Source organism: Halichoerus grypus, chromosome 8 (genome assembly GCF_964656455.1).
Source record: "Halichoerus grypus chromosome 8, mHalGry1.hap1.1, whole genome shotgun sequence".
NCBI lineage: Eukaryota > Metazoa > Chordata > Mammalia > Carnivora > Phocidae > Halichoerus > Halichoerus grypus.
In genome coordinates this window covers 100,130,052-100,143,190 of record NC_135719.1, presented here as the reverse complement: position 1 = coordinate 100,143,190, position 13,139 = coordinate 100,130,052, and the positions used below count along the sequence as shown (strand labels likewise).

The window sequence follows — 13,139 nt, the reverse complement described above, 5'->3', positions numbered from 1 at the left end:
TTGATTGTTCTCTCTGCCTGGAATGCTCTCTTCCTGGATTTCTCCAGATATCAATGTAACTCACTCCCCCACTTCAGTTGGCTTTTTTTTTTTTAAACAAGCTGTGGCCAGTTTTATTAAAGAAAAATTTTGAGTGATTTACTTTCTACCAGTCTGTTCCGGCATGCTTCTAGTAATATCAGAATCACCTGGATCAATGATAGCCAGTGTGCATACTCTGTAGTATTTCCCACATGCTGTGCCCAATTATTGCCACTGTAGTGATGGACACCAGTTTTGGCCAACATGGCGTAGTATTCTATTTCAGATTTCCTCAAGGTTGGACAGCTGCTGGCAAGGATGACCAGTTTCACTTTGCCATGTCTGATCATTTTCAGAGTCTGCTTGTACCCCAGCTCATACTTTCCACTTTTCATAACAAGCTGGAGCCTAGAGTTATCAACTCCAGTGACGTTTTCGTCTTTTTTGCGGCCACCATCTTCCTGCCTTAGATACGGGACGGCCCCAACCAAGAGCAGCCGCCAAAATGGCCTCATTTGGCTTTCTGCTTAAACATTTTCACTCCACAGAAATTTTCCTTATCACATTCTGTCTCCTACCCTGGCTTATTTTTCTTCACAGCAGTCATTTCTATTCTAGTTTCTTTTTTTTTTATTTTCTCCTCTACTAGATTTTGATTTTTAGATTCTAGAAGATGCCTGCTTCCCAATAAATACTAGAGGGATTAGTTAAATGTTCAAAAGCAAAGGTAACAGTGAGCATTTTTGTCTTATTCTTGACTTTAAAGTGAATTTTAATATTTTAACACTAAATATAGTTGCTATAGGTATTAACAGATATTAATCAGGTTAAGAAAGTTATTTGTAGTTTGTTATGAGTTTGTAATCATGCACTGATGTTGAATTTTAACCGCATCTATTGACACATTTATATAGTTTTCCTCCTTTCTGTGATAAGGTTAAAAATATAGGATTTTCTGGAAAATTACTTACACATAATATATTACACATTTTAAAACCACATTGCTAGATTTCACTTGCCAATACATTATTTAGGACTTCGTCTTTCATGAAAGTGAGCCTCGGCCACCATTTTTTGCTTTTATTCATTAACTTTATGGTATGGTATTAATGCTATACTCATCTCATAAAATAAAGCAGGGAAACTTCTTTCTTTCTTCTTTCAGTTTGTATAAGATAGGATTTATCTCTTTTTGAAGGTCTGACAGAATACTAGGAAAATCATCTGAGCCTGGGACTTTGTCTTTTTTGTGTGTGTAGGGGTAAAATTTTAAAATAAAATTCCTTTAATGATTACAGGTCTACTGAGGTTTTCTATTTCTGAGACAACTTTCACAAGCTTATTAATTGTGTTGTTCATTACTCTACATCATCTAATATAAAACTTTATTCTATTTAAATTTTCTTTTTTTTAAGATTTTATTTATTTATTTGAGAGAGAACACAAGCAGGAGAAGGAGCAGAGGGAGAAGCAGACTCCCCGCTGAGCAAGCAGCCCAACGTGGGGCTTGATCCCAGAACCCTAGATCATGACCTGAGCCCAAGGCAGATGCTTAACCAACTGAGCCATCCAGGTGCCTCTCTATTTAAATTTTCTACTAACATTTGTAGATTTGTTAATTTTCTCCTTGTAATTCTGTCAACACACTCCCCCCCAACACACCCACGTCCAAACATTTTAGAAAAGTCTAATCTCTTCCTGAATTGTTCTTTTTCCATTATAATGATCTTTAGCCCTAAAAATATTTTTACCTTTAGTGTGCATATTTTCTCTAATATCAATATTTTTACACTTGCTATCTTTGATTATTTGTCTAGTATATCTTTTCCATGCTTTACTTTCTCCCATTCTATTTTGAAGTGTTTTAGGTATGGCTCTTAAAAATAGCATTTCATAATCCAATTAAAAAATGCACAGAAGACATGAGGGCGCCTGGGTGGCTCAGTTGGTTAAGCGACTGCCTTCGGCTCAGGTCATGATCCTGGAGTCCCGGGATCGAGTCCCACATCGGGCTCCCTGCTCGGCAGGGAGTCTGCTTCTCCCTCTGACCCTCCTCCCTCTCATGCTCTCTGTCTCTCATTCTCTCTCTCGCAAATAAATAAAATCTTAAAAAAAAAAAAAAAAAAAAATGCACAGAAGACATGAATAGACATTTTCCAAAGACAACATCCAGATGGCCAACAGACACATGAAAAAATGCTCAACATCACTGATCATTAGGGAAATGCAAATCAAAACTACAATGAGCTAATACCTCACACCTGTCAGCTATAATCAACAACACAGTAAACAACAGGTATTGGTGAGGATGTGGAGAAAGGGGAATCCTCTTGTACTGTTGGTGGGAATGCAAACTGGTGTGGCCATTCTGGAAAACAGTATGGAGGTTCCTCAAAAAGTTAAAAATAGAACTACCTACAGCCCAGCAATTGCACTACTAGGTATTTACCCAAATACAAAAATATTAATTCACAGGGATACATGCACCGTGATGTTTATAGCAGCATTATCCACAATAGCCAAATTATAGAAACAACCCAAGTGTCCATCGATTGATGGATAAAGAAGATGTGGCAGACACACACACACACACACACAATGGAATATTACTTAGCCATAAAAAGACTGAAATCTTGCCATTTGCAATGACATGGATGGAGCTAGAAAGTATTATGCTAAGCGAAATAAGTCAATCAGAGAAACACAAATACCATATGATTTCACTCATATGTGGAATTTAAGAAACAAAACAAATGAGCAAAGGGGGAAAAAAAAGAGAGAGGGAAACCAAGAAACAGAAGGGAGACAGGTGGGGGGGATGGATTAAACAGGTGATGGAGATTAAGAAGTACACTTGTGATGAGCACTGGGTGATGTATGGAAGTGCTGAATCACTATATTGTACACCTGCACTTAATATTACACTGTATGTTAACTAACTGGAATTTAACTAAAAACTTAAAAAAAAGTAGAAAAAATATAAATCAGAAAAAAATAGCATTTCAATTTTAATAAATAAAATAAAATCTGATCATCCATGTTATTTAAATGCTAAGTTCTGTCCACTGATATTTATGGTAACTACTGATATATTTGGTTTTAATTCTACCATCTTATTTTGTGCTTTCTATTTATCGTGTGTTTTATTATTTTTTCTTGCTTTTTATTGATCTTTTCTTTTTATTCCTCAACTAATATAAAAATCTACTTGTAACCATTTAGGGTTCCCTTAAATTTTCCTATAATATTTTTTTGGAAGATTTTCAACAACAAAAGACCTAGCTTATGTATACTAACAAAACTTTCTTCTGAAGACTTAACTAGATGTAATTATGTATCATTTATTTTTAATTCATAAATGACATAGTTTGGACCTTTACTTCTACCTAAATCTTATTTGGGTGGAAAAGGGGACTACAGGAGATTTAAGTGGTCACCAATTTACATGTAAATGAAAACTTTCAACTTCCTGATTTGAATTGCAATGCTCTATTAATAGATTCTGATGCTTCCATGTCAGTGTGTTATTACATATTCCTTTCATTAAGAGATTTCAAGATATTTCTTACAAAGAACTCAAACATCAAATTTTTTAATGCACATAAAGAGAACCAACAGAATGCCAAAAAAAAAAAAAATACCAACATTTCCAATGTTTGGTGTGGATCACTGCAACATTTAAAATTGGGAAGGAAGCTTCTAGATGGTTTCTGGCATCTACACCCAGGTCTTCAGAAATCCCACCGAGAATATTAGTTGACATGGTGGTGGTCCTAATAGACTTTTTAAGGTACAACCTACTATTAAGTTAAATGCTGACTTTGGAAGAACTTGATATCCCTTTAGTAGCTACTCTTACAGGTATTCTGAGAGGTTATAGAAAACCAAAGCCTCAATGAAGATCTGATTAAACACTGAGAGTGGAGGTAGTTATCAAAGGTAATGTAATCATTTGGGGATATCCTAAACAGGAAGAGACTAAGCAACAGAGAGAATCTTCGCTGCTTCTACAATTCACAAGTCCCAAGGGTATCTAGTCAAAATTTAGGAAATATCTCTATCATTAAGAAAGATTAACTGTTTTATTGGGAAAACACCATAAAGAAAAACTTCATAGAGTCATATGGCCCTTTGTAGTGTGTGGACGAAAGGGTTGCTAAAATTTAAGTACTATATTAACTAAATCTTCCTTACTGATTTCAAATGAGCATTACTTTTCATTGACAAAAAAAGGATATGTAACAAAAATTAAAACACCTCTAGAAATATTTCATATGATCTTACCTCTAAATAATAATCGATAAAGCTATTAATTAATACAGACATTTAAGAAACCCCTTCAAATAAAAAATTCATATAACTGACAGCCAGCCTCAAGCCCTTCCTTTTGTTCTATATCTTGGAGACATATAAGATATCTGAAATGATAGCTAGTCAGGAAGTTATGGTTCCTAACAGGAGACTTAATAAATTCTAAACAACTTTAAAAGTTAAAACTGCTGGGACACCCAGGTGGCTCAGTCGGTTAAGTGTCCAACTCTTGATTTCAGCTCAGGTCATGATCTCAGGGTCGTGAGATTGAGCCCTGTGTTGGCTCCACGCTGGGCATGGAGCCTACTTAAGATTCTATCTCCTCCTCTCCCTCTCTCCACAACTTGCACAGGCAGTCTCTCTCAAAAAGGAAAAAACAAAAGTTAAAACTGCTGTGGAAAATAATTGTCTTCTGCTAACACAGTACTTTTTAATGAATAATGTTTTTAATTACTTGGTATTAAAATGCTCATCTCCACCATGAGTTTCTAAACCCTCTAATTTCCACCAGTCATATTTACATTAAGATTATTAAATCTAATATTTTAGGGTAAGTTATAAAAAAAAGTTATTAAAAATATAAGATTGATTTCTTTTTTTGCAATGAATAAAATTACACAAAATAACATATAAGCTACATTTGGAAATCCCACATATTTATAAATCATTTGTATCCAAATAAAGTTGGAATTTAAACCTTTATCTTGATGATTGTTAGTTGTCCCTAGGTATTGTAAGTCAGAATCCACACTCCCACTTTTCCCACATATCTGTGAAAATCCAAGTTGTCCACATTTCCCAGAAACATTTGTCTGATGAGTCCCAGTACTGCCTTTGGAGAGAAGGAAGAGAAAAACATAAAAGTAAATGTTAACTTTATTTCATGAATATATCTAATTTCAGAAATATTGATTTCATTTGCATAGGAATAACTACAAGAGTAACTGTACAGTGAACTAGGCAGGCAAGAAAGGGACAGTTTTTGCTATTGGCGTATCTGAGTAATATCAGGGGTTAAAGAACAGAAGAGAGACTGGAAAAGTACAAACAAAGGTATATTGAAAAATATACACAAAAACAGTTTCTTTCTACATGCTCCCTCACCATGGAACATTTCTCCAGACCTGGCTTTCCTTCTCCCCACCCCCTAAGTTTTTATTTAAATTCCAGTTAGTTAACATAGAGTTTAATATTAGTTTCAGAAGTAGAATTTAGTGATTCATCACTTACATACAATACCCAGTGCTCATCCCAACAAGTACCCTCCTTAATACCCATCACCCATTTAACCCAGCCCCCCAACCTCCCTCCAGCAACCCTCAGTTTGTTCTCCATAGTTAAGAGTCTGTTTTATGGTTTGCTTCTCTTTTTTCTCCCCCTATGCTCACCTGTTCACCTTAAATTCCACATACAAGTGAAATCATGGTATTTGTCTTTCTCTGACTTACTTCGCTTAGCATAATACTCTCTAGCTCCATCCACGTCATTGCAAATGGCAAGATTTCATTCTTTTTTATGGCTGAGTAATATTCACTCTGTGTGTGTGTGTGTGTGTGTGTGTGTGTGTGTGTGTGTGTATAAATAAAATCACATTTTTTTTTTTTTTAGCATTTCATTTATTTGAGAGAGAGCACGAGCAGGGGGAAGGGGCAGAGGGAGAGGGAGAAGCAGACTCCCTGATCAGCAGGGAGCCCAACTCGGTGCTCGATCCCAGGACCCTGGAATCATGACCTGAGCCGGAGGCAGATGCTCAATCACCGGAGCCCTCCAGACACCTATATTACATCTTCTTTATCCATGCATCAGTCAATGGACATTTGGGCTCTTTCCATAATTTGGCAATTGTTGATAACGCTGCTATAAACATCAGGGTGCATGTGTCCCTTTGAATCAGTATTTTTGTACCTTTGGGTAAACACCTAAGTGCACTGGTAAACACCAGTGCAATAACTGGATCATAGGATAGTTCTATTTTTAACTTTTTATTTATTTATTTATTTATTATTTTTAACTTTTTGAGGAATTGCCATACTGTTTTCCAGAGTGGCTGTACCAGTTTGCATTCCTACCAACAATGTAAGAGGATTTCCCTTTCTCCTCATCCTCACCAAGATCTGTTGTTTCCTGGGCTGGTTTTCCCTCTTCCCGGTATTTGCAGTACATACTGTACAAAAAAGCCGTACTGCAGAACTCTTCTCCTTTTTTCCCTAACATGTAACACAGCATTCACATGGTTTCTAAGCTTATCTGGGCATATTTCCAAGATCTCTTTCCCTTTCCCTTGTCTGGTTAAGGTTATTCCTTACTGGGGGTCCCTTATAGTTCTGAAATTTTATGATTTTTAAAATTCTCTCCCTATGATTTTAAGCCCCTTTATCCTTCATGTACTGGACATCTTCTAAATTAATTTTCACCTCCATGCTTTGGTTATACTCTCCCTATCTATAACAGTCCCTCTCTTGCTTCACTGCCAAGCAATCACAAACCTCTCCCTTTTTTAAGGTCCAGCTTTTTTAAGGTTCAACTTTTCCTGGAGTTTTCCCAAACCACTTCAAAACCTATCACCTTTTCCTTTTTTAAAACCCTACAGTACTTATAATTCATGTCATCCAATCTAGCATCAGGTTATATGATGTCTTACTTTCCAGTTATTTTAAATCTGTACAGCTAGGTAAGAGCTCTCCAGTACAGAAAGCATGAGCCTTATAAAAATGCAAACTAATGGTATGAGCATAACTGGTTCTTGCATTTTTTTTTCTCTATTAAACATTATACAATCTTTGTAACAGTCATTTTTGTATGAAAATATTACGGAATTTTACTGCATAAAGATCTATAAATTCTCCTATGGTAACAAAGTTCTCTAAATTTTGTGCCTGAACTCATAGCCAACACATTTCAATAACTGATATCATTTGGATATTAAATAAATTTTAACAACTATAACAAAGTCAATCGTTACCTTATAAACCATTTTTCCTTCCCAACTGGCTTTGTTTTGTCAACATATTACCCTTTTTGTAATTAACTGTGTGCTAAATCTTGAAATCTTCCGCTATTCCCTTTCTTCATCTTCTATATCCAGTTGTCATATTTTCCTGATTATTCCTTTCTATTTGATTTGTAAACAACCTTATCACCCTAGCTTCTTTTTTACTTAATGAAAACAATCTCCATTAGTTCCCCATAGCTTACAAGCATGAGTTCAAATTTTTGAGCCTAGCACACAAGGGTTCCCCATATCCAAATTTATTCTTGACCATTTAAAATGAATCTTGTCTTCACACAGCTCCCAGAATATCTCAAGCCAACTCCTAATGTAAACCTTTGCTCTCCTCATAACTCTCCTCTAACTGCTTGTATCATATACATCCCCAGAAAATGCAGTATAATTATTATCTCCTCTTCAGTGTCTTTTCTAACTGATATGGCCCATGACAATGACCATGTCCTCTAAACTACCATATTTACTTTCTGTAACATTTACTTAAACAAACATCTTACCAGTTGCTCTGGCCAAAAAACCTTAGAGCATTCTTCACTTCTCTCTCTCTCACATTCCACACCCAATCCATCAGCAAATCATATCAACTCTAACTTTAACATATGGTCAGTATCTAATCACTTTCACTACATTCACTGCTACCCTGGTTAAACTTAACTCCATCAACTCTACCCTGTTTTCACCCTTGCCCTCCTTAAGTCTACTTTATTTATTTATTTTTTAAAGATTTATTTATTTGTTTGAAAGAGATGGGGGGGAGCGGGAGGGGCAGGGGAAAAGGGAGAGAATCTCAAGCAGACTCCCTGCTGAGTGTGGAGCCAGACCTGCGCCTGGATCTCACCATGGTGAGATCATGACCTGTGCCAAAATCAAGAGTTGGACGCTTGATGACTGAAACACCCAGGTGCCCCTCCTTAGGTCTATTTTAAATGTAACATCCAAAACAAGCCTGAAAAACACAAGGCAACTGATGTTACTCCTTTTCTCAAAATGTTCCTCACTCAGAGTAAAAGCCAGAGTTCATTCAATAGTCCATTAGGCCTTATAAATAAGGACCCTTATTACCTCTTTAATTTCATTTTCTAATTCTCTTCCCCTTACCGATTTCATTCCAGACTAAGTAGCCTCTTTGATCTTTCTCAAACATGTCCTGCACTCTGCACTATTCCCTCTTCCTGTAATTATCTGTTCTTCTCTCTTGATATTTGTGTGGTTTGCTTCAAATATTCGCTTTCTGAATGTGGCCTTCTTTCACCACATTATTTAAAACAGCCCTTCCTCCATATTCATCTTCTCTGCTTTATTTTTCTCCATAGCATTTATCACCATCTAACCTACTATGCTTTGCATTTATTTATGTCTGCTTTGCTCCAATTAGAATGCAAAATCTATTAGGGAGAAAGTTTCCCTCTTTTGTTGACTGCTATATCCCCAGTACCTAGTAAAGTATCTGACACATAGGAGACACTAAATAAATATGGATTGTCGACTAAGCAAATACTGCCTTGGGCGCCTGGGTGGTTCAGTTGGTTAAGCGATTGCCTTCGGCTCATCAGGTCATGATCCTGGAGTCCCAGGATCGAGTCCCGCATCAGGCTCCCTGCTCAGCAGGGAGTCTGCTTCTCCCTCGGACCCTCCCCCATCTCATGCTCTCTCTCTCACTCTCTTTCTCTCTCAAATAAATAAATAAAATCTTTAAAAAAAAAAAAAGTAAATACTGCCTTACATTACTATTTAAAGGGTTTCACTGAGAAACCCTTCCAAGGTCTTAGGAGACAATTATGTCAAAGTGTCCATTCTTATTAGATCTCTTTTTTTTTTTTGAGAGAGAGTGTGAGCACGCACAAACAAGCATGTGGGACAAGGGGGAGAGGGAGAGAGAGAATCCCAAGCAGGCTCCACACCCAGTGCAGAGACGGACATAGAGCTTGATCTCATGACCCTGAAATCATGATCTGAGCCGAAATCAAGAGTTGGACTCTCAATGGACTAAGCCACCCAGGTGCCCCATTCTTATCACATCTTTAACAAATATTTATTGAACCTGAATTGTCTACTAGATTATAAATTCTTTGAGCTCTTAAAGGAATTATTACGTTTAGAGAAACCTTTAACTTAAGTTTCAACATGTCCATTATCTGCACCTTTTACTTACCAGCAGCACATACAGGAAGAGAATCTGGGTTATAATCTCGACTATTCTGAAATAAGTTTCTTGACACTCTTTTTCTGCTAAAACATAAATCATCATTTACTGGCATTCCTTGAGAGGACTTTAATTTTGGAGATGGGATGAAATCATACGCTGAAAACTATAAGAAGAGAATAAAAAATTAGCAAATTTGTGTTACATCTACTTGGTAATAAATATGACAGGATAATTTAGACTCGATTATGAAATTCAGATTAAAAAATATTATATTTATCAAATATACAATGATACAAATAAACATCCACATATCGTATGGTACACTAACAGTATTTTTCAATCCATGATAGAAATGCTACATTTTTGTCTCTTTCTTATTATTTTACCCCAAACCTTTTCTGTACCTTACCTTCCTAAAGTACACATCTGGCAGCTAGGAAGGAAAGAATGTAAATGACAGAAAGAGTTAAAAGACAACCTGAATAGAGCAAAGAACATTTCTGATTCAGCAGTGTAGACTCTCACACTATGCCATCCTTGAGTATTACATAGTAAATGCCAACTGAAGGTCATTGAACCAGTAAGCACCCCACTCTACTGTGGCAAATTTACTATCCATATTCTGTAGCCCAAATAAAAATGTATACGTGGTAACCTATATCACAGTTCCCTTAGGAGATTTTCTTAGATTTTTTAGTTAAAACCAAGTGCCTGATACTTTATATATGTCTAGTACTTTATAGTGTCCAATTTTTTTTTCACATGCCCCTTTTGATCCTTAAGGTACAAAAGTGCCAGGATAGAATTCTGAAGTTAAAGAACAATCATAGTTAAAGAACTAAATGAGAGCATGATTCAAGTGTTCAGAATTCTTCACCAATGATGACCTCAATTGTTCTGGATCACCTCACATTCAATATGGCCATAGCGTATTTAAAAACTGAGTGAACAGTGGTGCCTGCCTGGCTGAGTCAGAAGAGCATGTGACTCTTGATCTCAGGGTTGTGAGTTTGAGCCCCATGTTGGGTATAGAAATTATTTAAAAATAAATAAATAAATAAGTAAACTTAAAAACTTAAAAAAAAATAAGTTGAGTGAACAGAAATTATACTTACTGGCTATATATTTATTTGGAGCTTACAGACACAATCAAATCTAGACATGTGGTGAACCGTAAGCTTTCTCAGTATGCTTCTTTGCAAACTTTGCCAAGTATCGAGTAACAATGAAAAACAATAAAATCAAAAATATATCTACTTGAAAACTTCTTAGCTACTTGACTATTACAAGATCAGACTATGAACTACCAAATCCTCAAATAACTTGTTATTCCTCAACAAATTTTGTGAAAAACCACTTAACATCTTCAAAAATTAACCCAGAAAATACCAAAGAAAAATAAATAATGCCTCCAATGAAAAATACCTGACTTTACTTTCTAAAAGTATAATATTACAATTTCTATGACTGATTATACAGCAGTTTATATTAAGTGGGATAAAAATGAAACCAATTACAGTCAACTTTTGATTAGAAACATTAAAAGAAGAAATACTAACCCAGTTAAAATAGTGAGTAATCTAGAAATAATCCTACAGTAGGGATTACATTTTTTTTTCTTCAGGTGGGCTCCATATGCCCAGCGTGGAGTCCAACAGAGGACCTGAACTCATGACTCTGAGATCAAGATATGAGCTGAGATCAAGAGTCAGACACTTAACTGACTGAGCCACCCAGGCATCCCTGGGATACATTTTATATTAGATTTACTCTGTTATTGATTTCTGCTTAAGGGAATACGGGGGACAGAGGTAGTGATGGAAAATATGTGTGAGTGGGGAATTTTCAAGGATGCAGGAGTCAGTCAGGGATTAATAAATTTTGCTATAGAAAAATCTGAAAATATTTGGGGCATTGGGGTGGCTCTGTTGGATAAGTGCCCGACTCATGATTTCGGCTCAGGTCATGATCTCAGGGTTGTGAAATCGAGCCTTGTGTTGGGCTCCATGCTGGCTGTGGAGGCCGCTTAAGATTCTCTCTCTCCCTCTGCCCCTCCCCCTGCCCCCCCTTGCTCACTTGGTCATGCACTCTCTCTAAAAAAAAAAAAAAAAGTTTATTCTGATTACCTAAAGTCTCCTTCTGAAACATCTTTGTGTTTTTCAAATCACTTTTTATACACACTTGAAGAAAACATGGTTGTGTTACTAGATATGAAGTTTTATATCCCACTTTTGCACTTAACATTATCATAAAAGTATTTCCCATGTTGTTAAAACCTCTTATAAGTGTTATAAACTTCAATTACAAAAGTAGTAAACTGCTTATTGTAAAAAAAATGCAAAAAATATAGAAGTAAATAAGATAAAATTTTTCTTTGGTACCTCTTTCATTAGAATTCTGTTGATAAACTCTGTTAACAAGTCTCTTCCAAAAGCTATTTTTTAAAAAGATTTATCCATACATTTTAGAGAGAGAGTGCACGTACATGGGATGGGGGGCGCACAGAGGAAGAGGGAGAGAATCTCCAGCAGACTCCCTGCTCAGTGTGGAGTCAGACAAGGGGCTTGATCTCACAACCCTGAGATCATGACCTAAGCTAAAATCAAGAGTCAACGTTTAATCGAGGGAGCCACCCAGCACCCCTCAATAACCTATTCTTAAGAAACAAAAATAGATCACATAATACTCTGGCACACAGTAAGTGCTCATCATATTGTAGACATCCTTCCATGTTAATCCATACATATCTGCTTATTCTTTCTAATGGTTGCCCAGTATTTCATATTATTGTTGAACTCATAGTTCCCTACTGATGGACATTTTCTTTGTCACAACTTTTCACTATTATAATCTTGTAGTGAACATTGTTATGCACATATCCTTGTACATTTTTAAAGGCTGCATAATATTCCACTGACTAGACATGCCATTCTATTATGGAACATTTCAGTGCTTCCAAAAAAATTTTTTTAATGGTAAGGAAGAAATTTGAATGAGGGAAATGGTGCATATCTGGTTTAAGGTAGCAGTGCTGACAGAGGGGACTGGCAGAACTTAGAAATGTTATCACATGTTACACAGCTAAAGTATCTTTTTCAAACAACTAAAATGATTTCTTTGATATCCTTAGGCTTCCTACACAAAGGCAGAATACCCAAACTGAACTTTTTGTAGCTGTCAGCTAACCAGTTTACCCACAAAATATGCAAACAAGACTATTTCTGGTTTTTCCTTTATTTAGCCAATTAGCGGGGCGCCTGGGTGGCTCAGTCGTTAAGCGTCTGCCTTCGACTCAGGTCATGATCCCAGTGTCCTGGGATCAAGCCCCGCATCAGGCTTCTTACTCAGCGGGAAGCCTGCTTCTCTCTCTCCCTCTCCCACTCCCCCTGCTTGTGTTCCCTCTCTCGCTGTGTCTCTGTCAAAAAAATAAATAAAATCTTAAAAAAAAAAAAGAAGAAAAATATTTAGCCAATTAGCTGACTCTCTTACATGTAAGAACACAAATCGCATCACAAAATCACAAACTAAATATTTCTGACTCCTTGTTTGATGTTTATTTCTGGAAATTTCACTAATATGCTGCCTTTCTGGATCCAAAATGAGAATCAAACACATGGCCTGAAAGCGTACCTTTTCTGAGACTTGGGCCCTTGA

The 13,139-nt window shown here is 36.4% G+C and overlaps 1 protein-coding gene and 1 pseudogene across 3 annotated transcripts in view; both read right to left on the bottom strand.

Moving 5' to 3' along the window:
- The window catches only part of TOGARAM1 (TOG array regulator of axonemal microtubules 1), a 79,736-nt gene that overhangs the window by 54,368 nt on the left and 12,229 nt on the right, over positions 1-13,139 (bottom strand). For all 3 annotated transcript variants that reach the window (XM_078053625.1, XM_078053627.1, XM_078053626.1), the window contains exons 2-3: positions 9,492-9,648; positions 5,030-5,164 (exon numbers count right to left, since the gene is read on the bottom strand). In XM_078053625.1, the coding sequence (XP_077909751.1) occupies positions 5,030-5,164; positions 9,492-9,648 (292 nt within the window). The remainder of the gene's footprint in view (positions 1-5,029; positions 5,165-9,491; positions 9,649-13,139) is intronic.
- On the bottom strand, positions 83-865 carry LOC118547819 (large ribosomal subunit protein eL30 pseudogene; annotated as a pseudogene).